Source organism: Conger conger, chromosome 4 (assembly GCF_963514075.1).
Source record: "Conger conger chromosome 4, fConCon1.1, whole genome shotgun sequence".
NCBI lineage: Eukaryota > Metazoa > Chordata > Actinopteri > Anguilliformes > Congridae > Conger > Conger conger.
Window position 1 is genome coordinate 23,287,749 of NC_083763.1, and position 15,521 is coordinate 23,303,269.

Consider the following 15,521-nt stretch of genomic DNA (forward strand, 5'->3'; position numbering starts at 1 on the left):
TCAGGAGAGTATGATTACTGATACTGCCAATAATACCGCAGCCACCTCGATTCCTCTTTCTCGTGTGAGTACGTTTGGTTGTATGCAGCAATTGTAACATTAAAATAAAATCAATGGCATGGTTTTATATTTAGAAAGCCAGCATTTGGAATACAAGACCTCTCTAACGTGTCTTTAGGATTTTAGAGAAATACATGGGGTTGTTTTTCTGACCCTAGTAGAATTGCACAGAATAGGAATGTGTCAACAAACAAGAGCTATTTTGTAGGAAGACAATTAAAAAATGCAGAAAAATACAAATACATGTATTATGTTAAATAATGGGAAACAAATTTTCATTACTTTTTTTATTTACATAGAAAACCAATCTACTTTTCAAAACATTTTTTTATCTTTCATGGAAATACAATTTTGGAGGAGTTGAAGAGAAGTTCTCGAGAGACATTCATTTGTCCTATTTTTTACACCTTCCAGTGTTTAGATATTGAAGTAATTTTTTACAAGCATCATTATGTTTTAATTTCTCATAAGGCTCTGACGGCACTAATCTCAGGATCCTCTGCTGAGTTCTTAGGGAACTCAGAAATGACTATGAAGACGCCTTTTCCTGTGCTCTCAGAGTATTTACTGTAACAGTTGCACTGAGCTTGTTTCATTTTGTTTCTCACCCCAAACGTGACCTTACCACAATTATGCCTTCTCCACAGGGACAATTATAAATTAATTATATTTCCCAGTAGAAGAGAATAATGAAGCAAAAACGTCTCCCCCAAGTTACTGTGCGTCCTGTTTGAAGCTATGTAAGGAAACTAGAGTACGCCGCATGCAAATATATGTCCTGTTAAAATGTAAATAACATTGAAGGTCACTGCGGCCTTGAAGTGCATTTGAGACTCCAGTTTTTTCCACTTCCCCTCGTCGAAATCCGTGATACAAAATTCACCAGCGTTGATGCGTTTCTCCTTTTCCTTGACAGGTGCAAGTGCAACCTTCACGCCAACAGCTGCGTCTTTGACAAAGAGAAACTGAGTTGTGAGTGCGAGCACAACACCACGGGCCCCGACTGCGGGAGATGTAAGAAAAATTACCAGGGCCGAGCGTGGAGTGCGGGCTCCTACCTTCCCATCCCGAAGGGAACAGCAAATATCTGTGAGTATCTAGTGTGTCTACCGCCATGATGCAGTCGGCATGCCTGGAAGCCCGTGCTTAAACGGGCTGCTAATGACAGAGGGGGCTGCGTAATCCGCCGGGGCTTTCCCCCCCATTTGCACACTGAGAGGACCCTTACCTCTTCCCATTTTTCATCTGTAGGAAAAAAACATGTACTAAATGAACAACCTTTTCCCACTGCGGTGGATTCCAGCAGACACTGCATGCTCATTCTTCCTGTTTGCTTTTTTCTCTTGTATTCGGACTTGTTTTTCTCGTGTTTTGTTGTCGTATTTTTGCTTATTTCCACCCAACAGTCTTTGTAACACAGCTAAAGGGTTTGGTCCTTATCCCTGTCCTAATCTTGGTGGAGACCAGGGCCACATCTGTCAAATCTGTGGATTCAGGCAGGGGGGCTCACCGCCTTTATAAATCTAATGCGTTCAGGATCCCCAGTGCAGGGACTTTGTGCGTGTGGCCCAGTACTGTCCAGATGGTGGCAAGTGGGCACTATGCCGCCCTGACTGCAGAGTCTTCTCAGAAGTAAGCCATGAAATGACTGCTGTATGCATCTTCATCTAGCACCACAGAGCAATTTGAAGTTTGAGGACAATGATAGAATGTGCCCCCTCCAAACACTACCCTTCACCATCCTCAAAAAGAAAAAAACCCCAACATTTCTATTTAATTATCATAAAGTAAGACCTTGGTTATATGAGGTAATGTATGTCAATTGCTAATTGCATTGCTAAATGCATCTTTTGTTACTTAAATTATCCAGAGTATCTTAGATGTATTTTTGCTTTCATTGTTAACACAGCTTTACAGGATCACATCTTGGTTAGTTTTTTTTCTTCTGCCCGGTAGCATATATATTTCTTCGAGAGGCAGTAGGATGAAGGTTATGGTGCTCAGATTGACAGCACGTTATTAAAAACCCAGCATTTAGTCACATCTGCACCCAGGTGATGAAGCCTAGTCCCATTGCAGGCTGTTATTAGCTTTCTGTCAGAAGTTTATAATGCAATAATGCTGTAAAAAAGCTATCAATGTAATTCCACCTCTAAGGGGAAAAAGTGAACACATGTGTTTGATGGGCGAATATTACTAATGCAATTTTTTTCATTGCAAAACAGATCAGCCAGTTCTGCAAAGCTTTTCCATTTGCTCAGAGGATATTAAACATATGGCACCCGTATAGAGACAAATTAGTCAAAAGTACAAATCTAATTAGGATTTAATGCATTTTTGAGTTACACATCAAGTCATCTGATACGATTATGGGTGCAATAAATCACCTATGTAGAGACAATATCCAATAATTGAAGAGGAAGGAAATGCCCTCCTGTAGAAGTGCGAAAACGTATGAGAGCTAGGGAATAAGGAGAGCGAGGCAGAGGAGGAGAAATTGCTCTCTGTCACGGTGAAAGCTTCCTTCTGCGATGCTGGAATTTTCCTTGACTGTCAGTGCGCCGAAGAAGAAGGATCAGTTTTGGAATCATCTTTGACAGCCCACTTTGCAGGGGCAATGTGGGAGCAAGCAGCTCAGCCGCAGCGGAGCCCGTCTCCCCAGCGGAGGATGCCGGGAGCCGGGAGGCCGAGCTCCCTGAGCTAGCCGAGAATTCTCTGTTTTCCAACACTTTGATTTAATGTGTCATCTGTGAGTTTGTCCGACTGTCTCTCTAGGAGCTCCTCGCAATTCCCTGTGGCTTTTCTGCTTTACTGCGAAACTTCCGGCTGGATGAAAATATGTTAGAGCGTGTTGACTATTTTGAAGATTTAACTGGTCTGGTGTGTTTAGACAGACGGGCGTTTGAATGGCTACGCTAACCAAAACTAGCACAGACGCGTGCTGCACCCTGGAGTTTTCCCATGTCTGTTAAAGGTTGTTATGTGCTTGTGCAAAATACCGCTAACAACCCTCTATGGTGTTTACATAGTGTTAAATACCCTGCCTTTTTCCTGTCATGTAAATTTATGTGACACTTTCTTGGCAGTGTTATAATTGGTCCCCCAGACTAATAAAAATGACTCATTGTAGATTATATCATGGTCATTCGCACTATTGAAGTGTTTCAAAGATCTTATTATCATACAATGAGCTAATGCCTCATGCCTGAACAGGGCAGTGAAGATTAATTATTCTAATGTGTAAATGTGTGTCCTAAAGGGTTGTTGCTTTATTTTAAAAATCATTCCGTTTCCTCTGTGTGGCAATAAACATCTTAGTCCATTTAGGTAGGAGGTGTGTGTATTGAACACAAATCCATTCATTAAATCCCTTTGTCCAAGCGGGATTAAACACCACATGTAGAACACCAAATCAACCAGATTTAACTTCTGAATTACTACAAATAAAAAGTATAAAGACGAGACATGCCCTAGTGAGGATTTTGCAAAGGTTTAATACTCCTCATTGACCTTTACTCCTATCTGCGGGGATAAGAGCTGAACATGATATAAGCTTTTATGTGACTTATTGATTTTACAGCTTTTTAACATTTAATTATTCTCTGTTATGGTATTATTTTTCCACATAAAGTAGAGCTAACAGGATCTATGAAGATTTTTGCTTTCTAATGTGATTCATCACAGGAATATGACCTGTAAGGTTTTGCAGGGTAGGCGAAGGTCATCTTGCCTGTTTGGACACAAGGATATCTCACAAGCTCGTGCACACAAATACAAATCATCGCAACGTTAGCCCCGGCTAAGCGGGACAGGTTTCCTGAAAAGCAGACAGACGCACATCTGCAGAAGACAGCGCGAGCTTGTGCCAAGGATTATGTGCGCTACTATTTTCCGTGGCTGGTAAATCGCTGATTTTGATTAGAGCACGACTACCAGATGTCTTGCAAATTCTCAGCTATTATTATCCCCAGCTCCCCCACCTCCACCCCAGGATCAAGCAGTGCGGATCTGTCACCAACACATACATACATACACACACTGTGGCATATAACCTCTCCCCCAGTTTCACCTGGATGCATTGTAATAATCATCCATATTATTGTATTCATATCATATTGTTCATTGAAATAATATCTTGTGAGGGGGGTGGACAAACACCCACATCATCAGTAAAAAACGCTGTCATACCTGTGTGTTTAAGTCACAATGCACCTTTGAGAATATTTCAGTGCCTTAAACCCTTTTCATATTTTTTTCCTCCCCAAGTATATTTCAGCCGCTACATCCTTTAGTTAACATTATACAGAATTTTCATATAAAGGCATGAACATTCGTATGCCCTTTCCCCTTAAAACCGTTACTTAGTGACAGGTTAACACAATAATTTACCCATTGGACAGTATATGCTTCTAGGGTGAGATCAGGTGTAATTAAGTCAGACTTCAGAGTGGTTTCCTGAGTGACCATAGGGCTCTGTAATTACTATGATGTAAAGGGCAGGTGGTCACCCCGACCAGAGTGAAGAAAATCCAAGTTATTTCCTTTATTAAAGTTGCTAATTATTCCGCTCGCTATTATACAAACAGATGCCGGTCGGCGGCTCATTGTTTATGCTCCTGTCTTCAGAATGCTATTTGCATTTCTCTCCTCCCAGTTCTGATCCTGTGCTCACACCTTTATTATCATGCCATTCTCTTTTTGTTTTGTTTTTTGCTCTTGTTATTGGCCCCATGAGACCTGCCTTGTTTACTTTGTCTTTTGCACATCTCTCCTTCTGCAGCTGAGCCAGTAATCTCTCTTTCAAATATTTGTTTTGCTTCTTTTTTTTTTTGCTTTTTTTTTTTTTACATCTCAGGATATTCCACTCAGAACCTTAGCCGTGTGTCTTACTCTGCAGACCCGTTTCAACACTTGCCACCTTCAATAAAATTTTACCCCCCGCCCCCTCCCCCCCTATCTCAAGACATTTGAACCAAGCCATTTGGTATTCAGGCTAAGGAGAATAGAAGCTGTGCTGAATATGAATTCCATATATAAATTGAAATTTTCAGCACACATCTCCCCAAAAAGTATAGCGGAATAGCAGAATTCCAATAAAACATAGTATTGTATCCTGAGCCTGTTTATTCGGATGTCTGAAAATGAATGAGGGATATGTCCGGAGGTGCAATTTCTCAATGTTCCTGTCGTGAAAAAACCAGCAGACACTTCTCTGGGTGAGAAGACCAGACATAGTGGCCAGACAAGACCCTAAAAAATGAGACAAAGTGAAGGTCTGATCATTTCAGTCGAGACGTGATAAGGCCGTCTGATCCTTTGCAATTAATGCTAATGCCACAGCAAGAACAACCCACTGCTTAAAGATGACCTAGATTCAATTAAATCAACAGCTGCAGTTATAGGTAGTAAAACTACTTTTAAGGGCACTGAACTACATAAACAGAGGATTTGTCATAAAGAAATGCTAAGCATGTGTGTAATGCCTGCCTACATACTGTGTAGGACACGTTGTATATGTATACAGTGAACTTGCAGGTTGAAACACCAGGATAATATAAACCAATGAAGTACATGATGAACACAAACAGCATAATGTGTTCCTGCGTTATTCTGCACAATTAGATTTCGATTATGGAGTTTAATGGAGATAACTGGCAGGTGAAGAGGACTGAAAATGATGGTGATTGAAAATTAATCTAATGAAGTGGCACATGATCTTCAACAGCTGGCCTGACTGCATGTAGTCCATTAAGAAAATAAATATAGAAGTGAGCACTGTATGAGAATGATAGCTGGGGAAAAACAGGTAAAAACATACTTCAAATTGATTGTAAAGCTGTATGCAAGTAAAAATCTAGAAATCTACATTTCAAGTGAAACCAATGTTGCAGAAGTATGCAGTACCCCCTGAAACGTGCTTTTCCCTAAACATAGCGATGATGAAGTACAGTAGGAGCTTTCCTGCACCATTTCTGAAACTATTGATATTGATAAATACAATATAATTTTGAGACCTGTGTTAAATATCTTATTGACATACTATTTGGATGCCAATAAATAATTGTATAATAATAATTTACTGGTGTCTACAGGTGAAAACATTTGAAATATGTATTTAACCAGGTCACAATATCACTTTACCCTTATTCAACTCTAGTGTTCAGTGTCCAGATACACATTTATGATGGCAGTGACCCATAACCAAGTAATAAAAGCTAACGTAAGTAGGGCACTGTGGCCATCAATTCCCATGAATTCAATTAATTGTCAATGTCACAATGAGTAAGTCCAGTATTATTTTTTATGGTGCTAAAATGTGCTATAATGAATCTCTCTCTCTCTCTCTCTCTCTCTCTCTCTCTCTCTCTCTCTCTCTCTCTCTCTCTCTCTCTCTCTCTCTCTCTCTCTCTCTCTCTCTCTCTCTCTCTCTGTAAGTGATTAATTATGACTCCTTTTAGTTGGGAACAGCACACATGGTTTGACTATTAGACCTCCTCATTATGCTTGGACGTGGTCAGATGATACATGGTCCAGGACGTACAGCACTGTACATTTCCAGGTTCTGGGAGGCAGGCAGTGCAGCTGTACATCTTCTGGTTTCTATTAGATTTTGTACAGTTGGCAGTTCCATATTCATCTCTTGCCTATTAGTCCATCTGTGGTAATCATACTTCACATGTCCAGCCCTGTGTGAAACTTCGTCTTGAAAACTCCCAAGGGTTTCTGCTTTTATGAGTCTTTTTAAGCTCATGGAAGCTGTGAGTTTTTTATCAAAAAACAGCTCCTTAGAACTGCTTCGTAGCATAATATTTACTATACCATTAATGCCTATCTATGCTCCAAACCACCTGAACAATTTAAAAGCCGAACAAAGTCAAATCCCACTAGTCTCTTTTTACTGAGCCCAAAGAGAGTAATGATTGGATTCTATCAACACTTGTCCTTAACTTTGGCTAAAATTCAAAGTGTTGCTTTTTTCTTCAAAACCTAGTTTGGAAAGGTCAATAATAATTAACCACTTGATAACAGAGCCCTGTGTTCACTATTTTGAGGAAGCTAAAAATGTAATGCAGTATTTCGAAAGTATGTGTCATGCTGAAGGAAAAATTAAATGGAAAACATAGATATTCATAACATGACACTGCAGCTCACGACAGATGATGGCAAACTAAACTTCTGGCCTCCACAAGAATGAATAATAAATCTCTGTCAAATTCTGAAAGTGGAGTTAAATAAGCTTGCTTCTGAATATATTTGAGCAAATTTCATAAGCCTTGTTATTAGTGGTTGACAAAATTAGTGTAATTACTATTACTGATTTATCATTTTGCATTTAAAAAACTGTTCATTGAAGGCTGACGGTAGTGTAGGACAGACTGAATTCCTTCTTCAGCTAAACCTGTAGTGTTCCTCTTCTTCTGTAGAGATCTTATGTTTGTTTCCTGTGTATGATGTGCCCTAAGATGGATACAGTTATGTAAAGGTAATTTATTCAAATTCATATAACCTCAAATACCTCCTTTAATACTGAAATGATTAGCCCCTCTCTCCTTAAAGTATTATTGCCCACATGTTTATCCTTGGTAATGTATTAATGTTGATATACTGAATTATTTTTCATTTTGATAATACGATCAAGGATACTTATTCAAATTAAGTTTCTGAATTATGCCAACTGACAATCTGACTATTGGGTTGGTTTTCTCCACGGTATATATTTATAAATGAAGGACTCCTACGATAATGTGTTCAGTATTCCTTCCGGTTAACAAAGGATGAAATCAGCCCAGTCTCCTGGAACATATGTACCTCAGCACTTATTATCAGAAGCACGATTACATTTGCACAGGTACACTTTGCTGCAGTTTCACAATGAAATGTCCACTGGGGGTGCTAACCACTGCACTAAATCAGCGGACTGGTTAAGCCTGTCTCCCGAGAAAAAAAATCTGCTCTATGACTCGTGCATATATGTATGGCATGTTTTTTTTTTGTGTTTTTTTGTCATTTTCCTTCCCTTTTAAAAAATGTTTTGTTTTATAATCATAATTTTACCCCCCACCTGTGGGTTTCACCCAGACTAGTTTCACATTCAGTTTTGTTTTCCATTCATATTCACCTAAGTTAATCAAACTCTCAAATCAGATTCATGAAATATTGAGCGAGGCTGCATATGTTTAAAGGACAGTGTTAGATTTTCTGTTGACCATTTAAATATAAACCGCTGTGCTTCCATAAAATTATCATGTACAGGTATGTCAAACCAAAGATCTGTCACATTCTCTTCTCTGGAGGGTTTTGTTCTTCTCTCAGATGGTCTTCACACAAGAAGTTAAATTTGAGCTCTGCAGATCTGTCATCGCTGACAGTTAAGCTGGTACGCCAAGGGAAGTGGCAGTTCCAAAAATAGATGGACAAGTTCAATCTTTGTTCATTTTTGGGGAGGCTCAGTTAAAGCTTACTGCCCGTCCATTCTGAAACCTAAAAGTTCCAGGAGCTTCAAAATATTCACTGCCATCTTTTCAGCTTGTTTGTGCTTGTCTGGGAATGTGGAGAGTAAACTAAACCAAACACATGATCCATCAACTGTGCATGAGAAATGCAACTGTACTAGCTACGTACTGTGTATTCAAATTTACATGGTTACATACAGCTATGGTGTACACTATTGGCAATTCTGCCACCATAGCTGGGTCCATTTTTGTAGCAATGTAGTACTGTTGATGACTTTACACAAGTGTGATTGTAAGGTCTACTAGTTTGAAAAAACGTATAGGCAGAAAAATCTTTTTCAGCATATTCATTTTTCAAGCAAAACTTTTGTATGTGTCTCTTTTAAAGAGAAGAATCTGTCATTATGGGTCATTGGCAGAGTTAATTGATAAACCTTCCCCACGGTTCTTTCAGGAAGTGCAGTTCCTCCATGGTCTCAGAGGAGTTGCATTTGAGTGAGGCCAGAAATAGCATTTCTGCATACTTTCTTTGCCTCGTCTGTTTCGTCTTCCTGCCCATGCCTTCACACTCGACAGTGCACACCGAAGCATCAGTCTTGCAGCGCCCCATTCGTTTTCTTTCCCAAAGGTCATAAATTTGGTTCCCAACCATCTCTGTCAAGCTAGGATCAGAAGGAGAGATTAGCTGATGGGGAAGAAGTGTGTGTGTGTGGTGTGTGTGTGTGTGTGTGTGTATGTGTGTGGTGGGGGTGGGGGGGAGGTGGGCATATTGACTGTGCATGGCAGGGAGCTCTTGCATCTCTGATGATTGTGCACGAGAGCGACAGAGAAGGGGAAGAATTATTGCGAAATCCGCCAAGCCCCAAGTGCTGTCGACTGAACGCCCTGTTTGATGAAAACATTGCACAGATGCCTGCATATCTTCAGTCCTCTCTCTCTTCTCTCTCTCTCTCTCTTTCTCTCTATCTCTCTCTCTCCCAGGGAGAGAGGAAAAGAAAATCCAGAGTTATTTATTTAATTTCTTCCATTTTTTTTCATGTGCTGGTCTCAACAGGCCTCCCATTGCTAGGTGTCATCATACTGTTTCTCTTATTTATTTGGCAGACGCCCTCATGCACATTGACTTGCAAGTGCAGAATACAATTCAAAGCAAGAAAACATCAACATATTTCACAATTACAAGCGGGTGACAGATTCAAAGGCAGTTTTACTAAACTGCTATTAAAACAATTGAAAATGATTAAAGTCTATCTATCTATCATTTGTAATGCCTGTGTGAAAAATACCCTATTTAATTGAGTAGAGTCCCACTGTCTCCATTTTGTCTTTGTTCTGTGATGAAAATGGTCAATGTGTGGCATGCGCTTTGGCAGAGTGCACACTTCACATGTGGCTCACTGCAGGGGGTACAGCAGTAACTCAAGAGACAATTGGTGATTTCAAGTTGCGAAAACATCATAAGTTATTTTGGGTATGTAAGATTGATTTGCCCTGAAGAAAAGTAGGTAAGTCAATTAAGCATTGAAGAGAATGAAACTGTTCTGTATTAAAACATAAACCAGATAACCCCTTCATCTTGAAATGATTTAGCTGAATTAATTTTGCACTTTCTTCCATAACATGTTATTTTCTTTGTTTGGCTGGAGAAAATTGGAGAAATAGGTTAATAATGATGACTTGATAAACAAAGCATGTGCCCTTGTTTAAAGTTCCATTTTATAAGACTGCCTTTCCACTGCGCATGGAGACAACATCCTGCTGTGCAGAATCAATGAGAAAATGAGAAACCAGACAGTCCACATCTGAAATAGCTTCCAAAATGTGTTCTGTATACCTTCACCAGACTTGGTACAGAAGCACCAAGAAGAAGCACTCAGAAGATGGAGAAACAAATGTCGGCTATATGAGGCTGGTTTTATCCTTTGGATAGAAATGATTTTGTTCATACTGTCTGTGTGTGTGTGTGTGTGTGTGTGTGTGTGTGTGTGTGTGTGGGTGTGTGCATTATCCACATTCATGCAGTAATTTGTTAAATAATTCTTCTTGTTTTTTTCTCTTTTGCAGGTATTCCCAATAATGTTGGTCCAGTTAGTAAGTAAATGAAAACAAAGCAAAACATAATAAAATGCAAGGCTTTGCTCTGCTTATTAAAAGTACTGAAAGTCCACTTGGTATTCAAGTTCATTTCTGATTTAAAATTTTTAACATTTTTTAAAGATAGTGATCTCCAACAGTAATGGAACCAAATAAGCAGCTGGTGGAGTTTTTTACCCCAGTAATGGGCTACAGTGTACATGATAATTCATACCTTGACAAAAAGGTCAAGCATGTGTATAATTATGTACATAGTTACAAAATAGTTGTACGAGTAAAGATTTCTTCATCAAATGTAATGACATTGAAAATACCCGTAATTGGTTTATATACATGAAACACAAATTGCAAGTATCCTTATTACAGTCCGAGACCTTTCCACAAGCACAATGCTGTAAAGGTCACCGTAATAGAAATGACACAGTATTATCTTCTCTGGCCAGCACCCCCCGGAGCTGTGCGATGTATAAAGTTACAGTTGCTGGGAGGCTGAATAGAGAGAAGAACCACAGAAGTATTGAACAAGTCAAAGTGCATTTAAAGCCTGGACATTTTTAAATCAATCCGCTTCTCTGGCTTAATCAGAACTTCCTCAACTGGGAAAACAAACAGATTCAGTGGACTGCTGTAGTTGCTGGCTTTCCAGTGATTCGAAGGTGCAATCTGCCTGCACGCCTTTCGGGATTTAAGAGGCATAATGTTTATTTTTCTGTTTGTCTCTGAAGAACTCTGTATACAGATGTTGGTCTCTATACAGAATCAACCAAATTTACTCACTTTGTTCTCAGACCGTGGTGGTGTCCAGTCAACTTTATTTTAACTCATTAGATAGTCACAAAATTTTTAATGTAAGTTTTGACTAGCAATTGCAACAGACAAACAATCGTCAAATTGAATTTCAGCAATGGGCATTGGACTAAGTGGATCTTTTAATCTGCAACACTGCTGTTCTCACTGTTCACTTGCATGAGCTTGTGTTGTACTGCATGCTTTCAATCCCACTCATCATCAGACCATCACCGAATTGTGTCACAAATTCCGCATTGGAATTCCTAATGGGAGTCTCAATTAAACACATTCACGTGTTTTCCAGAAAGGACACAATGCCAGTACACCGTACACAGCTGTTGGTGATTTTGTCAGAAAGCATTTCACAACTGTGCCCCTAGTCCCACACGATGAAATCTTATCCAACTTCTTCGACCACATTCGGAAAAAAAAGTTGGAGGTGGAAAAAGAACGCTTACATGTCTCTAGTCTAGACAATTTTTTTCTTAACTTCAATTAAAAGACAAAGCATTCATAACAGGAAAGAGAACAATGCCCTTCAGGCCAGCAAACCTATACCTAACCTTATATAGAATACCCAGAAAAAGAAAATGCTGCAGTTTTTATTCTGTTGTTTGAAGGTAATTGAATTCTTTATTGACTTTGCTCAATTCGATTTCAAGTTTATTAAGCCAGATAGAATAGCCTAATGCAGCCATTAAGACAAAATTAATATTAAAAAGGATTCTAGCTGTGTAAGATTGCATTGCATTATGGGAATGTCATTGATTAAAATCTGTCACTTCTCATTTCACTTCGCCGACCTGAATTTTCATGGAAAAAATAATTAATAGGTAACAGCTGTGATGTGAATTGAAACCAATCATTCACAAATGTAAAATTAATGATTTTAATTCTAATCAGATCCTGATTGCGTACCATTGAAGAAAATATACCTCACATCCCCAGGTTATCAAATGAAAATGAAAAATCACTTTCTCATTTTAGAATTCAGAAGTGACATGGTTGCTTTCCCTTTCATTATGAATTTGATGGGAGCTGTGTCCTGTGTCAGGTTGGTTCTGTCCTGGCTGTAATATTGAGATACCCATTAAGGTCATGGCTTATTTACTACTCAATATCATAAAACTATGGCAGTGTTCAACATTTCTTCCCCATTTATTCATAAACACCTCTAATTCTACCACTACCGAAACTACAATTAATGGTACTTTGGCACTGGAGCTTGAACTGAGAACCCAGAGATACAACAATATCAGTGAATGGATTGTATTGGAATAAATGACATCCAAAACAAAACATTTAAAAAATGTTCATTCACAATATTTGACATAAATTATTGTTTCTGGTTGACAGCACAACATAAATCAAAAGGAATAAGTTAGCTGACATACACTTTTACAGTTTTTATTTAATTTGTTAAGTTTCCAACCAACTCAAATGTTCAATATACTAACCTGTATTCTTAGAATACTAAGATCAACACCTATTATCATATTATCATCATGTTTTACTGTAACTACTTTCTAACATGAAGTATTATTTATGGGCTTTACAAAAAAAAATAGAAATACAATTGTTCAATGAATGTTTGTATGCACTATTCCAAATACTGCACAATCATCTCACAAAATGTAAAATATATTTCAATTTCTTGGACATAATATTCAAATATCTGAATTTTATCGTCTCGTCACTTGCATAAACATTTTGGCCTGGATTCAATACATATTTATCCTTAAATTTGACTCACAATTAAAAATAAGTGTCTTGTCACAAAAACAGTTTCTGGATTTCACAAAAATGTCACTTGCCCAACTGTGTTTGTGAAGAAAGAAAAAAATACTTGTATTTTGACTGTAAGCCAAAGTTAAGAGCAAATTTTGATTAAATCCAGGCCTTGAAAAAAGAGGCAGCACCCACAGAGTGTGAGGGATATATTTTTTAGGTAGATGGGGACTCACTTTTATCCCTGTTTTTATAACTCTTCAATGCTGCCTCTGCTTGACATGACATTGAGAAGACTCCATCTCAGGCTATTTAGCACTGCCACTATTTCCCATCAAGGAAATAAAGAATTGTATGTAATTATGAGGTTATTCAATAAATCAATCACCGTTTTCCCGAATACACATTATTATCATTATTATTATTATTATTATTATTATTATTATTATTATTATTATTATTATTATTATCCCTGTTCCTGAAAGTTTAAGAGAATCTCAATAAGCAAATTGTAATTCAATGTAAATAACTCGGTTTTAATACAGATGTAAAATCAATGCACTTAAGTTCATGAGAGAAAAATCACAGATTGTTGTTTGATTCATCATCACCATCAACGTGAAGACTCCCATGAAACTGCACAATTACATACAATGTTTAAGAGTGTTACTGGTCTTGGGATGCATCAATTGCTTGTCTTCGTCAGGCTTGGCATCACATGTTGTTATGCAAGAGAAATAGAAGAAAGTCCAGCTAGAGGTGAATGTCTAGCTGTCTGTGTCCACTAGTTCACCCTAGACCCCTGAGAGCCAATGTAGACAGTGCTTTTAATAACTCCTGATTTCTCTCGATTGCATGCAGTTCGGCCGAATGTTTCATCCCTAGGGGTTGCTAACCGAAATCAAGGTAGGATATCCCAAGCTAAAATTAAGTGTTTATACAGGTATAATTACAATAATAGCCTTGAGAGTGGAATGATAGTAATTACAAAACTTTATAAAACTACATATTTAGATTTGAGATTTTATGTTTGTTAGACATGATATGTGTTTTCCTTGAAACCGACATCTTCTGGATATATTTAGAAAAACTGTTACAAATTAGATTGTACACGTGCCCCTTTCCCATAGATGGGTAATTCTGTACCCGCAGATAAATTAAAATACCTTGTGCATTTCACAGCCGTAGAATGCACCACGCATGTGATTTCTGTGCAATTCAGTGTGGACTACATCCACGAAACGGGAAAGATTTAGATGAATGCTTCCGCCAATTACGACAGCCTTTGATTATCTCTTCCATTTGGATTCAGGCTCCATCGACAAGTTGCCACGGAGGTTTTGTGTAGATTGATTTCAGGCAATCTCTAGTTAATCCATCGTGCAGATGTGCCATGCAAACAATTTGAATTTCGCTGGCGGATTTCTCCATCCTTTCCGGCTGAGAGGATTCTTGTCCTCCCTGTTAGGAGTTTTCGCGAGAGCGGGCAGGTGGTTTACATATAATTATCCCATTTTTTCTTTGTTGGAGTTGAGGGAATAGCTGGTGGTGCATTGTGGGGGTCTGTTGTGTGCTGCCTTGTTAGATCGCCTTTGTGGACGCTGTTTACTGACTCAAGGGAAATGATCTGTGGCTGAGTCATGGAGACAGTCTTGGCTTTTAGAGAGCTGTTCCACCAGGGGCTGGCCAGACCAGATGACAGTGCAGCCTGTCATTAGGAGTCAGTCTTCCTGGGGCTCTCGCCGATAGCACAGGGGCATTACTTGCTCACAAGGAAGTAGGCGTACTAATGAAACGGATGCAACAGAACCTGAAAATCAAACATTGGGTGAGTGCATTCATGGCCGTACCGTCTCAGAGGAACCATATTCGCAAAGGACCGGGGTCAAGTACATTCTAAATCATGCCTTCGGTCCTTGTCAAGCTTGAGCTGAGACAAATGGAATTAAATAGATTTTGAAGAAATCGGCGCTTCAGGAATTCAGTGTATTGGTCCAGTACAGTCAAATATCATTTCACGGCTAAAATTGTATTTTACGTTTCATTTAAGTGCATGATCAGGAACACCTATTACTGTTTTAGTGAAACAGTCCCTGCATCCCTGATTTTTTTATTTGACTCTGTACTCCACAATTTTAGACTTGTAAGCAAACAATTCACAAGTGGATAAGGCACAGATTATTAGCATTTACTGAATATTGAGTATTTCTCTACATTTTGGATTCACAATGTAGATATTACAGCTCATTTCATACATAGTCCCTCCAACATAATGACAAATAGCTCCACAGGTGTTTCTGATGAGTCTGGTGTGTATAAGAGAGCAGGTATAGGAGATAAGAGAGCTGTCAGTATCTAATCTTCTAGGTGTGATGGCATGAGCAAAGTTTGGCAGAG

General features: G+C 38.7%; 1 protein-coding gene across 2 annotated transcripts in view; it reads left to right on the forward strand.

Moving 5' to 3' along the window:
• Positions 1 to 15,521, forward strand: part of ntng1a (netrin g1a) — a 107,591-nt gene that overhangs the window by 74,000 nt on the left and 18,070 nt on the right. The window contains exons 3-5 of one of the 2 annotated variants that reach the window (XM_061240069.1): positions 977 to 1,149; positions 10,578 to 10,604; positions 13,986 to 14,030. In XM_061240069.1, the coding sequence (XP_061096053.1) occupies positions 977 to 1,149; positions 10,578 to 10,604; positions 13,986 to 14,030 (245 nt within the window). The remainder of the gene's footprint in view (positions 1 to 976; positions 1,150 to 10,577; positions 10,605 to 13,985; positions 14,031 to 15,521) is intronic. The other variant, XM_061240068.1, reaches the window with a different exon arrangement.